General features: G+C 40.2%; 1 protein-coding gene across 1 annotated transcript; it reads right to left on the bottom strand.

Moving 5' to 3' along the window:
• Positions 1-1,451: 1,451 nt before the first annotated feature.
• Positions 1,452-3,708, bottom strand: LOC134853637 (uncharacterized). The gene is made up of 3 exons (XM_063869640.1): positions 3,119-3,708; positions 2,844-2,967; positions 1,452-2,174 (listed from the first exon to the last, which is right to left on the bottom strand). Exons 1-3 carry the CDS (start codon positions 3,706-3,708, stop codon positions 1,452-1,454), a joined length of 1,437 nt encoding a protein of 478 aa, XP_063725710.1.
• Positions 3,709-20,224: the final 16,516 nt, after the last annotated feature.

Genomic DNA, 20,224 nt, shown 5'->3' with positions numbered 1-20,224 from the left:
TTGAGTTCTCTCCAATCTCTGATTCTGGTCTTGTCAGACAGAGTGTTCCATTCAATCTCTTATTTTCTTTTTCCTGTTCCAGCCATTGCTCGATTTCTTTGGTCGCCAAGTCTTGTTTCCTTTTGTTGATCGCCTCTGCAGCTGCTTTCTCGTAGTTTATCTCGAGTGAATTCCTCGTCTCGGCCCCTGTGGCATCTTCGACTTTCGACTTTTGTCCCTGTGGCATCTTCGACTTTTGTCTTTGTTGATAATTCACTACTCGCTGCCTCTTTGTTGTTCAAGTCCTTTTCAGCTTGTCTATTCCTGGTAATTTGCACCGCAGCTAGTGCCAGCTTGTGTTAAAGGTGATTCCGATTCTTCATCGCCTCCCAAAACAAAGGACATTCCATCCTGAAATGGCCTTCTTGGTTACAAAAAATTACCTTGAGCCTATCTTGATGATCAAGCCACTCTGAAACTCATTTTCTCCCGTTTCATTCATATCCTCTTCCTCTGGTGCTTATCCCAAGCTTTTCATACCTTGCTTGTATGTCGTGATATCCGCCACATGATTTGCTGATTCACAAAATGCGCCTGACCTACGTTTGTCCATGTCGTCTCTAGGCTTGTACCATGACGACCTTTGTGATTGGCTCCCACCTTGCATGTTCCTGCCTTCTCAGAACGAGTATTTTTTTGGTTTCATCAACATGTACTCTCTTGACTTTTGATCCTCTCTTCTGGGGTTGATGCATTAACTTTTGATCGCGTATAATACGTTGCCAAAATCTTTCTCAAGTCGTCACTTCTGAACCCGTCAATAAACTTTGAAGCGATGCTGAAGTTTCTTCTGTTCGTCGATTCTTCTGGGTCGCTTTCTCCTCCTCAAGCTCTCCAGATCATACAAAAATCGATCGACTGACTCGTCTTCCCTTTGTCTTCTTTTTTCAAATCTCATCATTGCTTGATGACCCTTCATTCCTGATCCGAATCGATTCAACAGTATCTGGAAGATTTTCTCTGCTGTATCACGCTCCTCCTCTTTCTTTGTTACCACTTATTTTAGTGCAGTGCCCTCTAGATTGCTTAGTATTGCTGTGCAGGTCTGCCATTCGTCATTCAGGTTGTCCTGTTCTAGATGTAGTCTCATGACTTCTACCCAGGTGTAAATGCAGCCAACCGAGTCGTCTTTAAATTCCTGCGGTTTCTGGAAGTTTTTTTTGGATTTACCACCTCCTCTGTCACTCGAGTCTGTATTTCTTGTTGCAAATGCTTTAAGTGTTCTGTTTGTCATTTGCCAGGTACTCGCCCACCTCATGGCGTCAGGTCTTACACTTGTGTTTGTACTCGATTCCCCGGTGCATTCGTCGAATTTGAGGTTCCAACCTTCATAGTAGTCTTGGACGCTACTGTCCCTATGCTCGTTGCAATCCGGGATAACGGTGTAGACTCCCGTTTCTTCTGTTGCGGATCTACAAAGTCACGAATTTATCTTGTGCTATGGAGTTTCTCAAGATTGCATCCAGCTTGGACTGTATGGCACAAGAACTTTCAGCTTGATCCTTGCTCATCGTATCCATTCTGGTCTCTAGAGTCCACAACTTCTCGTTCACGGTGTCATACCGTTTCTTCTTTTCTTCCATAATCTTCTTGATATGTTTCTCTCGCTCTTTGTCGGTAGTCTCTACCTTGTCCGACATCTGTTGTAGCTTTTCTTCCGTGGCCCTTGCTAAGACATAGTAGTTATCCAGGTTTTCGATTTTGTTGTGTCTTATTTCCTTCGTCAGCTCTTGGCGGTCCTCCTCACTGCACTTCAAATTTTTGTCTATATCATTTAATTTTTTCATTAAGTCTCCCAGATCTACTGAAGTTGTTTTCGTTCCATCAGATCGTTTGTCTTGGATAGCTGTTGCCTCTTGCGTGGCTTCCTCTTTATCCTTCCTGGTTTCCGTCGTTATCGTGGAAACTGTCCCAATGGTTTTGCTTTTCTCGGTCGGTGCCATTATCTCCTCGTTCTTTCTTGGCTTCATTCCGACCATCGCAGCAATCCTCTCGGTGAAAAAAGACGTTCTCTGCGCTTGTGAGTCGTCTTTTATCGTCTCCGGTGTGTTGGTCGCCTCGTCTCCATTGCATGTCTCTAGGCTTGTACCATGACGACCTTTGTGATTGGCTCCCACCTTGCATGTTCCTGCCTTCTGAGAACGAGTACTTTTTTGGTTTCATCAACATGTACTCTCTTGACTTTTGATCATCTCTTCTGGGGTGGATGCATTATTTTTTTAAAGTGTATAATACGTTGCCAACATCGTTCTCAAGTCGTCACTTCTGAACCCGTCAATAAACTTTGAAGCGATGCTGAAGTTTCTTCTGTTCGTCGAATCTTCCGGGTCACTTTCTCCTCCTCAAGCTCTCCAGATCATCCAAAAATCGATCGACTGACTCGTCTTCCCTTTGTCTTCTTTTTTCAAATCTCATCATTGCTTGATGACCCTTCATTCCTGGTCCGAATCGATTCAACAGTATCTGGAAGATTTTCTCTGCTGTATCACGCTCCTCCTCTTTCTTTGTTACCACTTATTTTAGTGCAGTGCCCTCTAGATTGCTTAGTATTGCTGCGCAGGTCTGCCATTCGTCATTCAGGTTGTCCTGTTCTAGATGTAGTCTCATAACTTCTACCCAGGTGTAAATGCAGCCAACCGAGTCGTCTTTAAATTCCTGCGGTTTCTGGAAGGTTTTTTTGGATTTACCACCTCCTCTGTCACTCGAGTCTGTATTTCTTGTTGCAAATGCTTTAAGTGTTCTGTTTGTCATTTCCCAGGTACTCGCCCACCTCATGACGTCAGGTCTTACACTTGTGTATGTACTCGATTCCCCGTGCATTCGTCGAATTTGAGGTTCCAACCTTCATAGTAGTCTTGGACGCTACTGTCCCTATGCTCGTTGCAATCCGGGATAACGGTGTAGACTCCCGTTTCTTCTGTTGCGGATCTACAAAGTCACGAATTTATCTTGTGCTATGGAGTTTCTCAAAGTTGCATCCAGCTTGGACTGTATGGCACAAGAACTTTCAGCTTGATCCTTGCTCATCGTATCCATTCTGGTCTCTAAAGTCCACAACTTCTCGTTCACGGTGTATTACCGTTTCTTCTTTTCTTCCATAACCTTCTTGATATGTTTCTCTCGCTCTTTGTCGGTAGTCTCTACCTTGTCCGACATCTGTTGTAGCTTTTCTTCCGTGGCCCTTGCTAGGACATAGTAGTTATCCAGGTTCTCGTTTTTGTTGTGTCTTATTTCCTTCTTCAGCTCTTGGCGGTCCTCCTCACTGCACTTCAAATTTTTGTCTATATCATTAAATTTTTTCATTAAGTCTCCCAGATCTACTGAAGTTGTTTTCGTTCCATCAGATCGTTTATCTTGGATAGCTGTTGCCTCTTGCGTGGCTTCCTCTTTATCCTTCCTGGTTTCCGTCGTTATCGTGGAAACTGTCCCAATGGTTTTGCTTTTCGCGGTCGGTGCCATTATCTCCTCCTTCTTTCTTGGCTTCATTCCGACCATCGCAGCAATCCTCTCGGTGAAAAAAGACGTTCTCTGCGCTTGTGAGTCGTCTTTTATCGCCTCCGGTGTGTTGGTCGCCTCGTCTCCATTGCATATTGGTGAGAACTCTATGGAGTTGTTTTCCTGTTCTGCCGTATTTGGCATCGGTGTTGACTCCGTCTCCTTCAGTTTCATTCCATCTATACTTTGATCTGGTGTTTCTATTTCAGTCTCTCTTGCTGGTATGCTTTGTTCTTCTCTTGTTTTTTTCTTTCGCCTTCTGTTCCTTGTTGCCTCATGTGCTGACCATATTCACTGAAATGTTCTTCTTCATTACTCTCGGATTTTTTGGGGTTGGTTTCTTTTGCGTTGAGGTAGGTTTTGCTTTAGTCCTGTTCCCTTTCTTTCAGTTATCTACACCCTATTTCTCTTCATGACTTTTATATATGCAATTTTCAATTAGCTACAATTTTAATTTTTACAAGTCCTTATTGAAATATCGTATTGAAATTACAAGAAAAATGTATTAAAAATGTATTAAAAACTAATGTATTAAAAACTAAAACCAATAAAATTAGTCTATATCATTTTTGAGTCCCGTTGTTCAGGCCTTAGGAACCTTCGTCCTTCTATCCCAAGATTTTTCTGAACTCTCCTAGGACCATTTGCTCAAGTGTTGGTACACTTCGATGGGGTCCTGGTACAATTTGGTACTGTCCCCGTACACTTATGCACTAATGAACCCCCATAGGACCCTTCACTCAAGTGTTCGGCCACTTCGTTACTGTCCCAGGACTTTTCTGAACCCTCCTAGGACCCTTCACTCAGGTGTTGGCTCGCTTCGTTACTGTCCCAGGACTTTTTCTGAACTCTCCTAGGACCCTTCGCTCAGGCGTTGGTACACTTCGTTGCTGTCCCAGGACTTTTCCAAACTCTCCTAGGACCCTTCACTCAAGTGTTCGGGCACTTCTTTAGTGTCCCAGAACTTTTCTGAACTCTCCAAGGACCCTTTGCTCAAGTGTTAGTACATTTCGATGGAGTCCTGGTACAATTGGTACTGTCCTAGTACACTTATGCACTTAGGAACCCTCATAGGACCCTTCACTCAAGTGTTCGGACTTTCGTTATTGTCCCAGGACTTTTCTGAACCCTCCTAGTATCATTCGCTCAGATGTTGGTTCGCTTCGTTGCTGTCCCAGGACTTTTTCTGAACCCTCCTAGTATGATTCGCTCAGATGTTGGTTCGCTTGGTTGGTGTCCCAGGACTTTTTCTGAACTCTCCTAGGACACTTCGCTCGGGTGTTGGTACACTTCGTTGCTGTCCCAGGACTTTTCCAAACCCTCCTAGGACCCTTCGCTCAGGTGTTGGCTCGCTTCGTTGCTGTCTCAGGGTTTTTCTGAACTCTCCTAGAACCCTTCGCTCAGGCGTTGGTACACTTCGTTGCTGTCCCAGGGCTTTTTCTGAACTCTCCTAGGACCCTTCGCTCAGGCGTTAGTACACTTCGTTGCTGTCCCAGGATTTTTTCCGAACTCTTCTAGGACCCTTCACTCAAGTGTTCGGACACTTCGTTACTGTCCCAGGACTTCTCCCAACCCTCCTAGGACCCTTGGCTCAGATGTTGGCTCGCTTCCTTGCTGTCCCAGGACTTTTTCTGAACTCTCCTAGGACCCTTCGTTCACGCGATGGTACACTTCGTTGCTGTCCCAGGAGTTTTCCAAACTCTCCTAGGACTCTTCACTCAAGTGCTGGGAAACTTCGTTACTGTCCCAAGACTTGTCTGAACTCTCCAAGGACCCTTTGCTCAAGTGTTAGTACACTTCGATGGGATCCTGGTACACTCTGGCACTGTCCTAGTACACTTATGCACTTATGAACCCTCCTAGGACCCTTCACTCAAGTGTTCGGACTTTCGTTATTGTCCCAGGACTTTTCTGAACCCTCCTAGTATCATTCGCTCAGATGTTGGTTCGCTTCGTTGCTGTCCCAGGACTTTTTCTGAACCCTCCTAGTATGATTCGCTCAGATGTTGGTTCGCTTGGTTGGTGTCCCAGGACTTTTTCTGAACTCTCCTAGGACACTTCGCTCGGGTGTTGGTACACTTCGTTGCTGTCCCAGGACTTTTCCAAGCCCTCCTAGGACCCTTCGCTCAGGTGTTGGCTCGCTTCGTTGCTGTCTCAGGACTTTTTCTGAACTCTCCTAGGACCCTTCGTTCACGCGATGGTACACTTCGTTGCTGTCCCAGGAGTTTTCCAAACTCTCCTAGGACTCTTCACTCAAGTGCTGGGACACTTCGTTACTGTCCCAAGACTTTTCTGAACTCTCCTAGAACCCTTCGCTCAGGCGTTGGTACACTTCGTTGCTGTCCCAGGGCTTTTTCTGAACTCTCCTAGGACCCTTCGCTCAGGCGTTAGTACACTTCGTTGCTGTTTCAGGATTTTTTCCGAACTCTTCTAGGACCCTTCACTCAAGTGTTCGGACACTTCGTTACTGTCCCAGGACTTCTCCAAACCCTCCTAGGGCCCTTCGCTCAGATGTTGGCTCGCTTCCTTGCTGTCCCAGGACTTTTTCTGAACTCTCCTAGGACCCTTCGTTCACGCGATGGTACACTTCGTTGCTGTCCCAGGAGTTTTCCAAACTCTCCTAGGACTCTTCACTCAAGTGCTGGGACACTTCGTTACTGTCCCAAGACTTTTCTGAACTCTCCAAGGACCCTTTGCTCAAGTGTTAGTACACTTCGATGGGATCCTGGTACACTCTGGCACTGTCCTAGTACACTTATGCACTTATGAACCCTCCTAGGACCCTTCACTCAAGTGTTCGGACACTTCGTTACTGTCCCAGGACTTTTCTGTACCCTCCTAGTACCCTTCGCTCAGGGGTTGATTCGCTTCGTTGCTCTCTCAGGATTTTTTCTCAACTCTCCTAGGACCCTTCGCTCGGGAGTTGGTACACTTCGTTGCTGTCCCAGGATTTTTCCGAACTCTTCTAGGACCCTTCACTCAAGTGTTCGGACACTTCGTTACTGTCCCCGGACTTTTCTGAACCCTCTTTGGACCCTCCGCTCAGGTGTTGGTTCGCTTCGTTGCTGTCCCAGGACTTTTTCTGAACTCTCCAAGGACCCTTGGCTCAGGTGTTGGTACACTTCGTTGCTGTCCCAGAGTTTTTCCAAACTCTCTAAGGAACCTTCACTGGCGCAGAGGCCCCTCTTGGTTATCGAGAAGGATCTTCCTAAAAAAGCAGCACTTTGACTATTCGGATTCGGCATTATGCATTCTTGTTTATTGTCACTTAGTTCATTATAGTTTTTCATCCATATTCTTACTATTGCCGCCTCATTCGCTTTCAGCCTCGCCCTCCCACTCAAGAAAACTGGATCATTTTTTTCATTCGCCATTATCAAATTTACCAGTTTATTTACGTACTTCCTTCCCGTGTTCCGAATCCTGAACATCGCATTGTTAAGATCAATTGTTACATCGAAATTCTTGATGAAATCTCTGCCTAAAACAAATTGATCAGACTCATCTAGATTCTCCAACACCAGAAAGCTCATCCACAAATTGCGTTCCCCCAGATTTAGTGCTATTCTTGGTGTCCTACTTAGAACCCGCAGCGCCCCTTTGTTTGCTGCTGACAGCCGTATTCTTGATTCTATCATGTAATCTTTGCGGAAACCCATTTTTTTCCATCTTTTGTTGGTATGACACTGAAGACTGCTCCTGTGTCCAATAACCCACGCAGTTGAAACTTTTTCCCGCGTATGTCCAGTACGTGTACAGATACGTCTGCCTCTGTTTCCAGATGCATTGCATCTTCTTCTAACATAGCGCAGTGTCGGATCGATCTCACTTTTAATTCCTCTCTACCAACGTAGATTTGCTCGGCTAGATATTCATCACACGTTATCATCGTTTTTGTGTATATGTTTTTTCCAACTATACTCAACATGACCTCATATGGACCATAGGCTTCCGTGTATCTGTCTATGCGATCTGATTTACTAGCACCTCTCGTGAGTAATGCCCCTAAAGCTCTAGAAAGGGTTTGCGGGCTTATTGCGCTCAAGTAATCCGCGTACACATCGGTGTGCATTTATGTCTGATCACTCGGTTCACTCAAGTGATTATTGACATGATTCTTGCCCCAATTTTTGTGATGCCAAATGGTTTTCCAGTCACCATTTTCAAGATGTTGCAATTGCTCCTGCTCATTGAGTTCGTTCCGGTCTCTGGTTCGGGTCTTGCCATGCAGAGTGTTTCATTCAATCTCTTATTTTCTATTTCCTGTTCCAGCCATTGCTCGATTTCTTTGGTCGCCAAGTCTTGTTTCCTTTTGTTGATCGCCTCTGCAGCTGCTTTCTCGTAGTTTATCTCGAGTGAATTCCTCGTCTCGGCCCCTGTGGCATCTTCGACTTTCGACTTTTGTCCCTGTGGCATCTTCGACTTTTGTCTTTGTTGATAATTCACTACTCGCTGCCTCTTTGTTGTTCAAGTCCTTTTCAGCTTGTCTATTCCTGGTAATTTGCACCGCAGCTAGTGCCAGCTTGTGTTAAAGGTGATTCCGATTCTTCATCGCCTCCCAAAACAAAGGACATTCCATCCTGAAATGGCCTTCTTGGTTACAAAAAATTACCTTGAGCCTATCTTGATGATCAAGCCACTCTGAAACTCATTTTCCCCCGTTTCATTCATATCCTCTTCCTCTGGTGCTTATCCCAAGCTTTTCATACCTTGCTTGTATGTCGTGCTATCCGCCACATGATTTGCTGATTCACAAAATGCGCCTGACCTACATTTGTCCATGTCGTCTCTAGGCTTGTACCATGACGACCTTTGTGATTGGCTCCCACCTTGCATGTTCCTGCCTTCTCAGAACGAGTATTTTTTTGGCCCCAATTTTTGTTATTGCCCCAATTTTTGTGATGCCAAATGGTTTTCCAGTCACCATTTTCAAGATGTTGCAATTGCTCCTGCTCATTGAGTTCGTTCCGGTCTCTGGTTCGGGTCTTGCCATGCAGAGTGTTTCATTCAATCTCTGTTTTTCTATTTCCTCTTTCAGCCGTTGCTCGATTTCTTTGGTCGCCAAGTCTTGCTTCACTTTGTTGAACGGCATTGAGTGCTGAATAAGGCTTCAAAATCTTTCCTAGCCTCAAGACGCACGCTTGTCAGTGGCATCGACTGAGAATGCTGGAATTATCTTTAGGATCATTCTTGACCTTTAAATCTAAGATGCACTCTTCTAAACTGCAATGAGTGCTGGAAAGACTTTTAGGATATTTTTTGACCTTCGAAATTTCGAAGGTCAAAAAATATCTGAAAGGTCTTTTCAGCACTCATCGCAGTTTAGAAGACTGCACCTTACTTCTAAAGGTCAAGATTGATCTTAAAGGTCTTTTCAGAATTCTAAGGTTTTTTCGGTTATTCGGTTATTCGGCTCTGTAGCGAGCCCTCTGGGTGCTCTTGGATGTGATACTCCGGACAAACCCATTCTCTGCCAGAAGTTTCTTCATGAAAAATGTCAGAAATTGAGAAAAAGATAAAACGCAATAATGTACGTCGCTTATTTTTTTATGAAACTGTTACTGAAACCGTTACAAAATTCAAACTAAAAGTTAAAATTAGTAGAGTTTTTCTGAAATGGTAGCTTTTTCGGCCATTCAATGTCTTTGCATGACTTATAAACCCAGAATCAAAAACAATTACTACGGGGAGTGTTGTTAGTGCGGCTGTCTATAAAAAACGAAACTCAATGCCCTCAGAGATATCATCAATGCATGCAAATCTTGGTAACTATTCCGTTTTTGACTAAATTCTCAGCCCAAAAATCAAAAACTCCTTAACTTGAGCTGAAATTATTTTGCTTCATACTGATTGGCTAGTTTTTGCCTTTAATTTACAGCACCATCTCAAATTGCTTTATTCACAAAGAGGACGAAAAAGCCAAAAAAAAACATTTAATTCGTCAAATTTAGATAAAACTCAAATAAGCTTCAGAAATATACCAATACTAGACAATTCACAAAAACTTAGAAAATAGTTCCACAAGTTGAATGGCGATCTCCATCTGTTGGATATCCATCTGTTGGACACTGATGGAACTCAATATACTAATTTGAGCTTATGTCCGGGGTGACCTTCTCATAGATCAATTTTCCACAGGATACACCGTCTGTTTGCCACACTATCTTTTTTTAGCTGAATAGGTTCGTGCAACTCCTTAATCTAATACCAATCAAATTCGAAGTCTTCTTTTTCCTTGTTTCAACAGATTTGAAGATACACTGGTTTTTTGCGAAGTTAGAGGGGAGATGAAATCAACTGATTTCAATCTTTATTACTAATTCTCTGAACCACCAGGGTTTCAGGTTTACAAACCTAGAGTAAGATTTAGTCATGAATCATTATTGGTTAGTAACCAACTTTTTACCGGTGATTTAAATATAATGAAAATAACTAGTTTCAAACTGGCTCCACCCATCTGGAGTCTAGAGAAATTTTAAAAATCTGAGTTCATATGGGATTGTTTTCGGAGTTTGTGAGAGAGTTGCTGGTAGTGCCTGCAAATTACCTATGATGACGAGGAACTATCGTGAACGCAGAGAGATTGAAGTGATGTGCAGGAAAGTTATTGTAGGAAATCGATTTCATAATTCAAAGCGCGACTACTTGCAAGATGAGAGAAGCATCAAGTGACAAAGTACAGCACCGAAATGATCATTTTTCTGTTTCGATGGATTTCTTTTCTTCGTATGTCAGTTCCACACTTTTTTTCAGAGAGAATCAGGACTGCGGCAAGCAAAACTAATAAATTTGTTTTTCCAAAGTCGGTATCTCGTCGAGTGATGATCTCCTTTTTGCTGCTCATAAAGAACACGCAGTGAAAAAATTCAATTTCTTTGAGATCAAACTGTGCTATATGTGGATATTTTTTGATCCACATGGGACTTCTATGCAATCTCATTAGCTGCATACACAGCTGGAAAAGTATTTCAGATCTTTGTCAACATTTGAAAGCATTACGCTTTCATATCAACAACAAAGAATGCTGAAATTGTCCCCGAGATCTTTCTCAACATTTAAAAGTTGGAGGCCATCATACCCAACTGCATAGACTGCTGAAACGACCTCAAGATCCCTATCAACCTATGAAAAAAAGACACTCTTATCAACTGCATACACTGCTGAAAAAACTTTTGAGACATTTCTCAATCTTTAAGAAGTAAAACAACTCTGATCAACAGCCTTTTAAAGATTTTTAACAATTTTTTCAAAGTAAGACGCACTCTAAACAATAGCATCGACTGCTGAAAATATTTTTAAGATCCTTGTCAATCTTTGAAATTAAGACACACGTATCAACTGCATACTCTGCTGAAAAGACCTTTAAGATCTTTCTCAACATTTGGAAGTAAGTCAACTATTATCAACTGCATAGACTGCTGAAAAGACCTCAAGATAGTTTTCAACCTTTGAAAATGAGACACACTCTTATCAACTGCACATACTGCTGAAAAAAAATTTGAGATTTTTCTCCAGCTTTAAAATTAAAACAACTATGATTAACTGCTTCTTATAGATTTTTTCTTTCAATTTTTAAATGTATGACGCACTCTTATTAATATCATCGACTGCTGAAATGATCTTTGAAATCTTAGAAAAAAGACTTAGCCTCATAGACTGCTGAAAACGCGTCTAAAAACTTTCTCAACAGTTAGAAAAAAGACAACTCTTATAAACTGCATAGTGTGCTGAGAAGACCTCTAATATCTTTCTCAACCTTTAAAAATAAGACGCAGACTTATCAGCGGCATAGAATGCTGAAAAAACCTTCAAGATCATTCTAGACCTTTAAAAGTAAGACGCACACTTAAAAACTGCATTGAGTCCTAAAATACCTTTAAGATATTTCTCAACCTTGATAGTAAGACGCACTTTTTTAAACTGCATAGAGTGCTAAAGATACCTTTAAGATATTTGTCAACCTTTAAAAGTAAGACGCGTTTTTATGAACTGCATAGTGTGCTGAGAAGACCTCTAATATATTTCTCAACCTTTAAAAATAAGACGCACCTTTTTCAGCGGCATTGAGTGCTGAAAAGAATGTTAAGATGTTTTTTGAACTTCGAAATTTATCTTAGATAAATGAAAAAAAATGCAGTTTAGAAGTTTGCGTCTTCCTGCACTTTTATCAACGGCATAGACTGCTGGAAAAACCTAAAATAAAACATGATAGAAAAGTGTTATTTTTAATCACGAGAAGCTTTATTGACAAATTTAGAATAGGCATCAGACAGGGTAAGCTGGAAACCTTATATTTTAGTGATATATTTTTTGTCCGAGTTTACTGTTTAAAATAAAGTTGAGCATAATTGAAAATCACTTTTCAGCTTTTAATTAAAGGCCCTATCACCTAATAATGACCCAATCACCCACTGCGATATAGGAATGTGTTCTCTACATCTATTTGTTGATGACGCAAAAAGCCATACAATTCTCGAGCTCCCCCCTGTGACAAGATAGATCAATCACTTTAACTTCTTCGTCCTTGTAAAAAGCCCCAACACACATCTCTTTGTCCCACCCATTGTCAGGCTCGCCCTCAGAGAACAGATCCATGTTCATAAACTCCTGAGGGTTGTATACATTGACCCAGCCGCTGTCAACTGAAGTCGGGTACTGGGCAGATTTAATGAACCCAAGATAGAAGCAAGGGTAACTTTCCCACTTCGTATAGAGCTGCTGGTACGCATAGAAGTAATCTTCCATCTCGTATTTATTTCGTGGCGTCGGTACCTGACCATTGTAACTACTAAAACAATTGAATTAGTAGATTAATGAGCACAGGATGGTCTGTGACTGGATTTTAGGCCGATGGGGTGGCAAGGTCAACTGTACGACTTCTCAGACGTGATTGCCAAAGTTTTTTGAACGACTCCCCATATGATAAAATTAAACGACATCTTTTCATAATTTTGGTGGGCTAATCATAGTTTTTCTGAAATCGACTTCCATATCAAAACATATGCCATTGATGAAGGAAACATAGATCCTAAACCATCAAAGAACAATTCATAAAACGAGAAAAAAACGAGTAACACGAGAATTTTAGCTAGAGAGTGTTATTTAAGGTTCTTGCATTGTTTATCTATCTATCTATCTATATATCTATCTATCTATCTATCTATCTATTTATCTATCTTTCTATCTTTCCATCTATCTATCTATCTATCTATCTATCTATCTATTTATCTATCTGTCTATTTATCTATCTATCTATCTATCTATCTATCTAACTATCTACCTATCTGTCTATCCATCTATCTATCTAACTATCTATCTATCTATTTATCTATCTCTCTATCTATCTATCTATCTATCTATCTATCTAACTAACTATCTATCTATCTGTCCATCTATCTATCTATCTATCTATCTACCTATTTATCTATCTGTCTATTTAATTATCTACCTTTCTATCTATCTATCTATCTATCTATCTATCTATCTATCTATCTATCTATCTATCTATCTATCTACCTATATATCTATCTATCTGTCTGTCTATCTATCTATCTATCTATCTATCTATCTATCTATCTATCTATCTATCTATCTATCTATCTATATATCTATCTATATATCTATCTTTCTATCTATCCATCTATCTATCTATCTATCTATCTATCTATCTATCTATCTATCTAACTATCTATCTATCTGTCTATCCATCTATCTATCTATCTATCTATCTATCTATCTATCTATCTATCGATCTATCTATTTATCTCTCGCAAAACTGGCATATGTATACCTCTCCACGTCCAAAAATCCACTCAATGGTCTCAGCATCATTTGAGAGCCGTTCTTCTTTATCCAGTATGTCTTTGCCACTAAATTCATTTTTCCTATGACTACTATGTGAGGATGGGTGTTGATAGGCAATCATTTAGTTTCCTCGCCATGTCCGGCTGTAACAAGGTGTTGGTCCATTCTAGTGGGTGAGTTAGACTCCTGGGCATAATAAAATATTCAGTAATAGTCGTCTGCTCTTTTGGATCCACCATGTTCGCAATGGTTTTAATATCTCTAATTTTTGATTGCGTTGGGGTTAGTATTGGTCGACCGTAATGATTGCTCCATTCGTCGCTTTCTTTCTGGATTTCAGTACCAGAAACTCAAAAAAAATTTCAATTGGTTTAATGGAGATAGTTGATAGCGCCTTATAATTTTTAATACGACTGTTTTTTTGTCCGGCATTTATCATGCTGTTGTTGTGGAGAGCGAGTATCCCGATGTTTTGTTTCATTTCGTTTCTGGCATAAAATAGGGGTGAGGCATTCTGCAATCGAACATGTCTTCTTTTAACAGTTTTCGTCGTGTAACTTTTGAGTGTAAATATCACCGTGTACCAGTCTACCAGCCTCTACAACTCACCACGGGTACGTTTGCCCCTCTAGGGGTGATAGATAAAATGATCGCCCTATTTTGTCAAATTTGAGAAATTCCAAATTCACTTCTTAACAATGAGGAATCCAATTTTTGTGCGCAATCATAGATATGGCGAAGGAGCAGGCTGTTTTGAAAAATGTCGGGGTTCAGTTCTGGGAACTGCTTCCGTTCCCATCCATATATTATCTGATTGTCAAGGGGATTTTTGGCTTTCTCGCTCCATCCTTAGCCACTTTCCATGTGTTGATCAATCTTATTTTCGCTATTTGTCTTCCTTCTTCGATGGCTTTAGTTGCACCCACTTTTTGAACCATCCCGTGGACTTTTTATCCTTGTAGTTTTTCCGATTTACATTGATCGAACAATTTTTTGCATTTCAAGAGATCGAATGGCGTCACTAATTAAGTAGTGACTATCACATTTGGAAATTTGGTATATCTACTGGTATCTCTTTGCAAACCTGCTCATTATGTATTCACTTCGTTTCGACCGTTGTCGTTAAGCACTGAGGCTCTTTTCGATTTTATACTTCTTCGAAAAGAATCTCGTCATTAGTGCTGCAGCCTTCGTATGGATTTGCGAATTCTCAGTTTCTGGTTTGTGGATTGGGTCTACTCACCTGTTTCTCGGTCATCGGAGACGCTTTTCATCCTTCTGGCCACATCTCTGTCTGTGCTGCGAGTCCTTTCATGTTTGTTTGTTTGAACTTTCTCTTTTATCCAGTTGATATTCCTGGCATATTTCTTTTTACGACAACCGGAAAACATTCTAATTCATCTACTTCCGAAGCTTCAGTGCTGTCAATCTTTGATCTGGGATCCACATCGCTATTCTTTTGGCTGCTCTGCTTGGTCTTTGGCCCGTGTCCTGTTTGTCACTTGTGTTTGATTCCCATTCAATTTTTATCTATTCTAGCTCTGCTCTTGCTGGTTTTTGCTCCTGGTACTGATTGTCGACTCTAGTTTTCCTTGGAGTTGGGTCGCCAATTCGTTAGAATTCGGTAATTATATATCTCTCTATCTATTTATCTATCTATCTATCTATCTATCTATCTATCTAAATATCTATCTATCTATCTATCTATCTATCTATCTATCTATCTATCTATCTGTCTGTCTATCTATCTGTCTGTCTATCTATCTTTCTATCTATCTATCTATCTATCTGTCTACCTATCTATCTATCTATCTGTCTATCTATCAATCAATCAATCTATCTATCTATCTATCTATCTATCTATCTATCTAATATTCTATCTATCTGTCTATCCATCTATCTTTCTTTATATCTTTCTATCTACCTTTCGATCTTCCTATCTATAAATCTATCTGTCGATCAATATACCTGTTTATGAACAATATCGTGAGGTAAGCCCAACTTTAGAGTAACCAAATTGTTCGAGTGTCTAAAGCATTGTATTTTCGTGCAATTGATAGTCGCTTTTTTGTATTATTTCTACCTCAAAGCTCCAAGTCATAACTCTCACATTCCCTGATTTCCCTCTCTTTGATCATTTCTTCTTCTGTTGATGTCTGCGTCCTTCCTTGATACGTGTTCTCAAATAGTATGCTTTCGGGGGACCTAAAGTTTGATGTGTCATGATTTGTGGACTTTTCTTGCTCTCTCTCCTACTCTTTTACCTCATCTTCACTGCTTTCGCTTTCCTCTTGACCGGAATCAGATTTATCCATCTATAAATAAATTGGATCAAACTCCATCTCTTGTGTGACCTCCTTTTATTCTTGATTTTCATTTTGTGGCTTGAACTTTCGTCAAATATGGGGCCTTTCAGAAGTTCAAACTGTCAGTAAACACTCGCAAGTGCTTGAAGAATCTGATTAACTGACGTTTTTCTTACTGCGTGTAAATCGGTTTCGTAGATATATTTTTGAGCCGTTATTCGTTTTGATGACCAGTGCGAGACTGGAAATCAATTTATCCCAATGTTGCTCGTCCCTCAAAACTGGCATCGGTATACCTCTCCCTGTCGAATAATCCACTCAATGGTCTCAGCATCATTTGAGAGCCGTTCTTTTTTATCCAGTATGTCTTTGCCACTAAAATCATTTTTCGTATGACTACTATGCTAGGATGGGTGTTGATAGGCAATCATTTAGTCTCCTCGCCAAGTCCGGTTTTAACAAGATGTTGGCCCATTCTAGTGGGTGAGTTGACTCCTGGCCATAATCAAATGTTCAGAAGTAGTCCTCTGCTCTTTTGGATCCACCATGTTGCAAATGGTTTTAATCTCTCTGCTTCTTGATTGCATTGGCGTTAGTATTGGTCGACCGTAATGATTGCTCCTCTCGTCGCTTTCTTTCTGGATTTCAGTCCCAGAAACTCAACAGTTTTTTTTAATTGGTTCAATGAAAATAGTTGATAGCGCCTTATTATTTTTTAAAACGAAATTTTTTTGTCCGGCGATTATCATGTCGTTGTTGTGGAGGGGAAGTATCCCGATGTTTTGTTTCATTTCGCTTCTGGCAATAGGGGTGAGGCATTCTGCAATCAAACATGTCTTCTTTTTCCGGTTTTTGTCATGTAACATATAAGTGTAAATATCGCCGTGTACCTGTCTACCAGCCTCTATAAACTCACCACGGGTACGTTTGCCCCTCTAGAGGTGATAAATAAAATGATCGCCCTATTTCGTCAAATTGGAGAAATTCCATATTCACGTCTTAACATTGAGAAATCCAATTTTTGTGCGGAATCATAGATATGGCGAAGGAGCAGGCTGCTTTGAAAAATGTCGGTTTTTGGTTCTGCAAAATGCTTCCGTTCCCATTCATCCCTATTTTATCTGATTGTCAAGGGGATTTTTGGCTCTCTCGCTCCATCCTCAGCCACTTTCCATGTGTTCACCCATCATATTTTCATTATTTGTCTTCCTTCTTCTCACTCCTTCTTGCACTCACTTTTTGAACGATCCCGTGGATCTTTTATCCTTGTAGTTTTTCCGATTTACTTTTATCAAATAATTTTTGCACTTCAAGAGATCGAATGACGTCACTAATTAAGTGGTGAATATCACATTTGGAAATTTGGTATGTCTAATGGTATCTCTTTGCAAACCTGGTCATTTTGTTTTCACTTCGTTTCGACCGTTGATTCGTCGTTAAGCACTGAGGCTCTTTTCTATTTTATACTTCTTCGAAACGAATCTCGTCATTAGTATTGCAGCCTTCGTATGGATTTGCGAATTCTCGGTTTCTGGTTTGTGGATTGGGTCGACTCACCTGTTTCTCGGTCATCTGAGACGCTTTCCATCCTTCTGAACACATTTCTGTCTGTGTTGCGAGTCCTTTCATGTTTGGTTGTTTGAACTTTCTCTTTTATCCAGTTGATATTCCTGGCGTATTTCTTTTTACGACAACCGGAAAACATTCTAATTCATCTACTTCCGAAGCTTCAGTGCTGTCAATTTTTGATCTGGGATCCACATCGCTATTCTTTTGGCTGATCTGCTTGGTCTTCGGCCCGCGCCCTGTTTGTCACTTGTGTTTGTTTCCCATTCTATTTTCATCGATTCTAGCTCTGCTCTTGCTGGACTCTGCTCCTGGTACTGATTGTCGACTCCAGTTTTCTTTGGAGTTGGGTCGCCAATTCGTTAGAATTCGGTAATTATGTATCTGTCTATCTGTTTATCTATCTATCTATCTATCTATCTATCTATCTATCTATCTATCTATATACCTATCTATCTATCTATCTATCTATCTATCAGGCAATCTATCTATCTATGTATCAACCTATCTATCGTTTTGGCTATCAACCTATCTGTCTATCTAATTATCTTTTCAAGTACCTATCTATCTATCAAGCTGTCTGTCTTTCTATCTATCTATATCTCTAAAATATTTTCTGTCTATCTATCTGACTATTTACCTATCTACCAATTGGCGGTCGCTTTTTTCCCTGATTTTTCCCTCAAAGATTCAAGTCATAACTCTCACCTTCCCTGTTTTCCCTCTACTTGATCATTTTTTCTTCTGTTGATGTCTGTGTCCTTCCTTGATACGTGTTCTCAGATGGTATGCTATCGTGGGACCTAGATTTTGATGTGTCATGCTTTGTAGTCTTTGTGAAAACTTAGAATATCAATATCTTTTGCGGAATTTTCTTGCTTTCTCTCTCCTACTCCATTACCTCATCTTCACTGCTTTTGCTTTCCTCTTGACCGGAATCAGATTTATCAATCTATAAATAGATTAGATCAAACTCCATCTCTTCTGCGACCTCCTTTATTCTTGATTTTCAATTTGTGGCTTGAATTTTGGGCAAATATGGGGCCTTTCAGAAGTTCAAACTGTCGGTAAACACTCGCAAGTGCTTGAAGATTCTGCTTAACTGACGTTTTATTTCCTCCATATAAATTGGCTTCGTAGATGTATTTTTGAGCCGTCTTTCGTTTTCATGACCATTTTGAGACTGGAATTCTGTTTATTCCATTATGGCTCGTCTCGCAAAACTGGCATCTGTATACCTCTCCATGTCCGAAAATCCAGTCAATGGTCTCATCATCATTTGAGAGCCGTTCTTTTTTATCCAGTATGTTTTTGCCACTAAATTCAATTTTCATATGAATACTATGTTAGGACGGTTGTTGATAGGTAATCTCAGTTTTTTCGCCAAATCCGGTTTTAACAAGGTGTTGGCCCATTTAAGAAGGTCAGTTAGACTCTTGCCCTTAATCAAATGTTCAGTAGTAATCCTCTGCTCATTTGGATCCACGATGTTGCCAATTGTTTCAATCTCTCTACTTTTTGATTGCGTTGGCGTTAGTATTGGTCGAACGTAATGATTTCTCCTCTCGTCGCTTTTTTTCTGGGTTTCAGTCCCAGAAACTAAAAAGTTTTTCTCAATTGGTTCATTGGAAATAGTTGTAAGCGCCTTATTCTTTTTTAATACGACTAATTTTTTTGTCCTAAATTATCATGTCGTTGTTGTGGAGGGCGAATATCCCGATGTTTTTTTTTCTTTTCGTTTCTGGCATACGATAGTGGTGAGGCATATTACAATCAAAGATGTTTTCTTTTTCCACTTTTTGTCGTGTAACATATAAGTGTAAACATCGCCGTGTACCAGTCTATCAGCCTCTAAAAACTCACCACGGGTACGTTTGCCCCTCTAAAGGTGATAGATAAAATGATTTTCTATCTATCTATCAATATCACTATCTATCTACCTAACTATCAATCTGTCTATCTATCCATCTTCCTTTATATCTATCTATCTTACTATCTATCTATCTATCTATCTATCTATCTATCTATCTATCTATCTGTCTATCTATCTATCTATATATCTATCTATCTATCTGTCTATCTATCTATCTATCAGTCTATCTATCTAACTATCTATCTATATATCTATCTATCTATCTATCTATCTATCTATCTATCTATCTATCTATCTAAGTTTCAATCTATAACTCTATCTTTCGATCGATACACCTGTTTATGAACGTTAAGGTGAGATAAGCCTAAATTCAGAGTAGAAAAATTAATCGATTGTAATAAGCATTTTATTTTCGTTCAATTGAAGGTCGCTTTTTTTCTCTCATTTCTTCGTCAAAGCTCCAAGTCAAAACCCTCACCTTCCATGATTTCCCTCTCCTTGATCATTTCTCCTTCTGTTGATGTCTGTGTCCTCCCTTGATACGTGTTCTCAGATGGTATGCTTTCGTGGACGCTAGAGATCGATGTGTCATGCATTGTAGTCTTTCTGAAAACTTAGAATATCAATAACTTTTGCGCAGTCTCCTTGCTCTCTCTCTCTCTCTTACTCCTTTACCTCATCTTCACTTCTTTTGCTTTCCTCTTGATCGGAATCAGATTTATCCATCTGTAAATAAATTAGATCAAACTCTATCTCTTTTGCGACCTCCTATAATCTTGATTCTTATTTTGTGGCTTGAATTTTGGGCAAATATGGGGCCTTTCAGAAGTTCAAACTGCCAGTAAACACTCGCAAAGGCTTGAAGATTCTGCTTAACTGACGTTTTTTTACTGCATGTGAATTGGCTTCGTAGATGTATTTCGTAGATGAGCCGTTATTCGTTTTGATGACCATTTTCAGACTGGAATTCATTTTGGAGTTGGGTGGCCAATTCTTTAGAGTTCGGTATTTATCAATCTAATCTATCTATCTATCTATCTATCTATCTATCTATCTATCTATCTATCCATCTATCTATCTATCTATCTATCTATCTTTCGAAATAATTAACTATCTGTTTATCTATCTATCTATCTATCTA

The sequence above is a fragment of the Symsagittifera roscoffensis genome, chromosome 8 (genome assembly GCF_963678635.1).
Source record: "Symsagittifera roscoffensis chromosome 8, txSymRosc1.1, whole genome shotgun sequence".
Lineage (NCBI taxonomy): Eukaryota > Metazoa > Xenacoelomorpha > Acoela > Convolutidae > Symsagittifera > Symsagittifera roscoffensis.
The sequence above is the reverse complement of the archived record's forward strand: the minus strand, read 5'-3'. Positions and strand labels throughout refer to the sequence as shown.